This window comes from Nyctibius grandis, chromosome 15 (assembly GCF_013368605.1).
Source record: "Nyctibius grandis isolate bNycGra1 chromosome 15, bNycGra1.pri, whole genome shotgun sequence".
Classification (NCBI taxonomy): domain Eukaryota; kingdom Metazoa; phylum Chordata; class Aves; order Nyctibiiformes; family Nyctibiidae; genus Nyctibius; species Nyctibius grandis.
In genome coordinates, this window is record NC_090672.1 from 2,335,872 (window position 1) to 2,341,328 (window position 5,457).

The 5,457-nt window shown below is 53.7% G+C and overlaps 1 protein-coding gene across 1 annotated transcript; it reads left to right on the forward strand.

Moving 5' to 3' along the window:
• The first annotated feature begins 606 nt into the window (after window positions 1-606).
• On the forward strand, window positions 607-4,893 carry LOC137670618 (coiled-coil domain-containing protein 42-like). Its single transcript, XM_068413547.1, has 7 exons — window positions 607-695; window positions 1,015-1,120; window positions 1,245-1,349; window positions 1,906-2,103; window positions 2,853-3,089; window positions 4,189-4,347; window positions 4,819-4,893. The coding sequence occupies exons 1-7, from the start codon at window positions 616-618 to the stop codon at window positions 4,891-4,893; spliced, it is 960 nt and encodes a 319-aa protein (XP_068269648.1). The 5' UTR covers window positions 607-615.
• The last annotated feature ends 564 nt before the right edge of the window (window positions 4,894-5,457 follow it).

The following is a 5,457-nucleotide window of genomic DNA, read 5'->3' on the forward strand; positions in this document are numbered from 1 at the left end:
TTTTATACAATTAATTCAACGTGTTGTAACTAACGTGCATTTTATTTTATTTTTATTTTAACGTGCTCTATCATCGGAGGGTATCAAACATGTTTGTCTTCTTTACTAGCCAACACCCTCTGTTATACAAGTTGTTTAAATATGTTGGTTATCAGAAATTACATGTTTAAATGCTCTTTTCCAGACTCGAATCCAGGCCCTGACAGGGAAGAACCAGAGAAAGTGAGAGGAAGGGAAAGACACCTGCATTTGTTCAGCTTTTCTTTAGTGTTGAAGAGTCATGGTCCTGGACACAGTGGTCTGTCCCCCTCGCTGGTGTGGGGGCATCACAATGCCTCAGTTGCCAAGTAACCGCCCAAGCATCTTCCAGCTGCCCCCAGCAACCGTTACCATTCCAGCTGGCCACCAACAGCTGGTGGCTGCAGGCACGACTGGGGCAAGGAAATACTGGGAAAGCGGAGGCAAGAGGCACCCAGGGGCTTTTCCCCTGCCCGGCTGCCTCTTCCACGCACCACCCAGCCCTCAGGCTTGCAGGGCAGCTCCTCGACTGACTCCCCGGACACGAGCAGCACTGGGAGGAGCTGACCTCTCTGGGCCCTGTTGGTGGCTGGAGCGATGGCCGCTGGGGGTGATGATGAGGACCTGTTGGCCTATTTCCGCATGCAGTACAGGCAGAACCTCCTGTCCTTGATCAGGTGAGGGGACTCCTCCACCCGCCTCCATTGCCCCCATCCTCTTCTCCTGCCGCCTCCATCCCTCCTTCCCCCACCGTGGTAAACTCCCATCCCCTATCTCCACTACTTCAGTCTCCTCTTGTACCTCCCTTCCCCAGCCCTGTTCCTCACTGTAACACCCCCGTGCCCTGTCAGCGGGATCCCCACTGCGGAGTGGTGGGGACGCTGTGCTGCCAAATGGGATCTGAGACGTCACCCGGCTGACGGGACAGAGCAACCCAACACCCTGCCAAGGTACTGGACCCACTGTGTAATCTTGAGGAAAAAACTTCTGTGGCAGGAAACTCAGAGTGACAGAGGAGGAGTCCCCGTCTCAATTGATTCACCTCCAGGAGAAGAAGAAACAAGTCCAACTGATGCAAAAGGCTCTGGAGGAGAAGAAAGAGGTGAGAGAGAAGGGAGGGTGCTGGGACATGGTTGGGAGGCTTTATGGTTTTTTGGTGGGCAGCAGTGGGCAGGTGACTGGCTCCAGATGCGGGCAGCCATGTCATGCTGGCTCTGGTGCTCCAGGCCTTCAGGGAGAAGATGAATGTCCTAAGCTGCCGGTGGAGGGACCTCCACACCAAGAACGCTCAGCTGAAAACATACATGGAGACATCTGGGAGGATTTTAAAGGTACACCTGCCCCTGATTAGCTTGGCTGACATGACCCTGAGCTGCACCACCACCTCTTCCCCTCCCCTGGGGAGACAGTCTTGGGACATCACATCTGTCCAAGCCTCCCTTGAGCCTGGAGGTGTGAGGAACAGGACAGGCAGGCCACAGGGTTTTGCGCCACACATGTGGAAAGCCCTGGTAGGCCTTGGGTGGGAAAGAGCTGCTTCTGTACCAGCGTGATCTCCTGAAGGCCCCAAGCATCCCCCCTGAAGGGTCTCAGCCTGTCCCCACTGTTGACACCCAGGTGTCTTCCAGGGACAGATACCAGTAGGTCTGAAAATCAGAGTGCCATGCCAGGTGCCTGTCTTCAAGACCAAAGGGTCAATGCAAGAGGGATGGCCCTGTTAAACACGGAGCGAATATGTTCCCAGGGGTGCTCCAGTACTGGTCTCCCCTCTGTGAAGGTATCTCCTCCCCGTGCTGTTGAGTGACCCAGATCCATCTTCCCTTGCCTTCCTTTCCCTCTGTGTGTGTGTGTGTGTTTGTGTGTGTGTGTTGGTGGAAACATCATCAGGAAAATGAGAAGATGAGAGTCAAAGCTCTGATGAAAGCCAGAAAAGAGAGAGAGAGGAAAACGCAAAAGGAGAGTGAGCTTTTGAGAGCTAAGAGGCAACTGGAAGCCCTGAGAAATGAGCACCAGGAACTCTGCAAGAGAGTGCAGAAGTACTCCATCTTCAAAAAATACCTGGAGGATGTGGTGAAGGTCTCACAGGTGAGTTTGGACATGAGAGACACAGATCATGGCCTCGAGGAGGCCCTTGCTTGGGTGTTAAACCTAGAGGAGATAAGGCAAGTCCAGGGAGTTCGTAACACTTGGTCAAACCCAGAGACCTCAGATGGGGTGTGAAGAGGTTCCCTGCAATCAAGGTGAGCCAAAGGGACCAGAGTTTGGGGAAGAGAAGCAAAGAAGGAGGTGAAGGCTAGAGAAAACCAAAGAAAAACTGTTAGAAGGGGAAAAAGCACAGGGCTGAGGGAATGGGGACCCCTTTGTGTCACTGTTTCATGTCACACTGATGGTTTGGGAGAAGTTAAAAGCTGCCCGGGAATGGGAACCCAGGCAGTTGTCAGAAAAGCTATGCCCTCTCTCAAGGATGCCCGGGCATCGCTCCATGCATCGCTCATACTCCTGCAGTCCCAGCTGCTTCCCTCCCATGTCTTGGTGACCCGGCACAGGCAGCTGCAGTTGTGCTTTGTGCTTTACCAGAGCACTGCTCACCTGGGGGGGGAAGAGGTGCAGTATCTCCCCTTGCTTACGGCAGTGACAGCTCTGGGACTGGCACAGTGGGTTGTCGTCATACAGGGGATGTGGCGATGCTCACAAAGCAACTGGGGCAATAGTCTTGTCAAGAAGGCAAGATCTTTCAGCTGGGGGAGGTGTTGCCCTTGGTCAGGGCAGGGTGCCAAACAGCACAAGACTTGCAATCGTGATGAGGGGAGGGCAGGGGGGTTACTAACACCAAGAGCTCTGTGCTGAACTTTAAGGAGATCCAGGAAACCGTTCAGCACTACGAGACACTGGTGAGGAAGCGCAAGGACCTGCTGCAGTCACGACAGGATCACAAGGAAATGTTTGAGCAAGCCAAGGTGCTCCTGGACCAGTACACAGCAGAGAAAGAAGCTGAGATCCTACAGTACACAAATGATCTGGTGCAGCTCCAACAACGTTTTGACCAGGCCCGAAGTGACATCTGCTCCTGGGTGAGGAAACGTGGGGTGGGCAGGGGAAGATCTCCAAGGCCTGGCCGTGTCAATACCATCTGATGGCTCACCCCTAAGCCATGGGGTCATGGCAAGGCCCAGTAGCAGCCTTGGGATTGGAGGAGATGCCTAATTTGGTCACTCCAGGGGACTGTACAATGACGGATGACAGACCAGGTCTGGAGCAGGTTACATCAGGGGTTAAAACAAAGCCCTCACAAGGCCATTGTGATCTTTCACTTCTTGCTTGAACTCATAGTCAAAAGAGATCAGCTAACCAGGCTGTGGGGAGATCTGCCTTGGCACAAAACCCAAGCATACTCCACCACGTGCCCATTGGCTTTGTCTAGCCTGCTCATACTCATTTCCATTCACCATTCCTTGCAGCATCATCACTGTAATGGGGCTTCAGTGTGGCATGTCTCGTGCTCTCTACTGTTCATGGCTCAGGCCTCAGAGTGAAGTTGGTTTTACTGATTTTTATTATTTGTTTTCATCCTTTGCATAGCATCTGCCACTAGGGCTCACCCCTTCTCCTCCCTCCTTACCAGTCCAAAAGTGACCAAAATGGTGGTAAACTGGGCTGTAATGAGGCACATCAATGTGTACCCAGTGCTGAGTGTGCAGAAATGCCCTCAGCTCTGCTGGCCTCTGCTCCCTTTGCATCACTCTGAGGGGGCCTTGCCAAATTCCCTTGTTGGATACTCCAGGCTCCAGGAGTTGAGTCCCACCAGGCAAAGCTGGAAAGCACCTGTTCTGGGAGGGTGGCAGTAGGATGTGCTGCTCCTGGGGTATCAGCTAGCCCTGCTGTGGGGAGTGCAAATGGGGCCTGCAAAGAGGATGCACCAGAGTGAGGACTGCAGGAGCTGGCAGGGAGATGGGGGGAGGTTTCTGGGGCAAGGAGCAGCTGTGGTGGTTCCTGGATCTGCTGCCACCACATCAAGGTGAACCACCTCCAGCACAGCCCTGGGCAAGGACTGGTTCTTCCTAGCAAAAGAGATGAGTATAGAAGTTAGGGTCTCCAAGCCAGGGTTTCCAGTGCTGAAGTAGCATCTTTGCTGGGGCATGTCTCCATACTGTATGTCTCCTCTCCTTTCAGGAGAATAGCTCTGCTGAAATCCAGAACGCGACTGCCGAGAAAGCCCAGCACCTGGCGACCATCAAGCTGGCCACCCTCAACCTCTTCCAGAGCACGAGCACGCGGCTGAAATCAAACCTGAAAGTGCCAGTGGATGACAGCCACAGACAGCTGGACATGGTAGAGCCAAGCCAGACCCCTTCTCCCTGGCCAGAAAGAGGAGCAGTAATGACCCTCAGCTGCCCAAAGGGAGGAAAAAGCCCAGAGAAATCAGGGTGCCCAACAAACACCTTCCTTTTTACCTGGGCTCTCTCTTGGGCATGGGGGCAGAGGACACCAGGCAAACCTGTCTCGTCCAAGGAGGCAGCGCAGGGGGTGGGTCCCTGTGGGAGCAGAAGCAGTGGGAGCCAGGCAGGTCGGGGCAGGGGATGCAGATCAACCCATGGCCAGTTTGGCTTCATTCATGCCTGCCCTGAGCTCAGATTCACCCACAAAAGCCCATGCTGGTAGTGCAGATCCAGCAAGGTAAATGCCCAGTCCTCCCACTCAGTCGAGTTGGTGAAATTTGGCCTCCAGAAGGACCAACAAGCTCCCCTCTGCCTCCTGTTCCCATCCCTGCTCTGAGCTCTACCATCTTTCTTCCCTACCTAGATTAAGGAGTTCATCCAGGACCTCACAGACATCTATATGGAGGTGAAACAGAAGGATGTGCTGAAACGCCAGTGAGCAGCTATACCTACAGAGCTATAAGGGACGTGCCAACATCACTTGCTCTGACAGCAAAGGCTCAGCAGGGTGGGAAGGGCAAGAGGATACATCAGTGAAGTTTCATACCTTTCTAGCTCTTTTGTCCTGCCCAGCTTTTTATGCTATTAAAAATAACCAAATATTTTAAAGTGTCTCTCCACTTCCTGGGAGGGTTGGAAACATCCGAGCAGCTCCATCCCACAGCTTCACCCCAGAGGCCATGGGGTGTCTTGCTCCAAGGACCGCAGGGTGCAAGGAGGAAAGAGATGCCCAGTCTGGGAGCAGAAGCAGCGTAGAGGAGCCCAGGGTCAGCCAGGGGGAAATGACAAGAGCTGAGAAGGGGCTGGTGTCTTGCCCATTAGGCATCCAGAAGGAGAGGTATTTAGTTGCCACATCAACAGAGTGGCCCATGGCTTAGGGACAGGAGCTGAGGGTTGTGGGGGGATGCTCAGGGGGATAAGAGGGATGAAGAAGAGATGGAGTAAGGGTAAATGGGAGGTTTTCCCTGGCCTTTGGGAAAGACCCTGCATGGGGGCTGTGGGT

What these genes read in the sequence shown, in the direction of transcription:
- LOC137670618 (XM_068413547.1), top strand. Translation starts at nt 616, where the DNA reads ATGGCCGCTGGGGGTGATGATGAGGACCTGTTGGCCTATTTCCGCATG. An exon ending in ATGTGGTGAAGGTCTCACAG is followed by an intron (nt 2,104 to 2,852) that starts GTGAGTTTGGAC and finishes ACTAACACCAAG; the next exon opens with AGCTCTGTGCTGAACTTTAA. An exon ending in GAAGTGACATCTGCTCCTGG is followed by an intron (nt 3,090 to 4,188) that starts GTGAGGAAACGT and finishes CTCTCCTTTCAG; the next exon opens with GAGAATAGCTCTGCTGAAAT.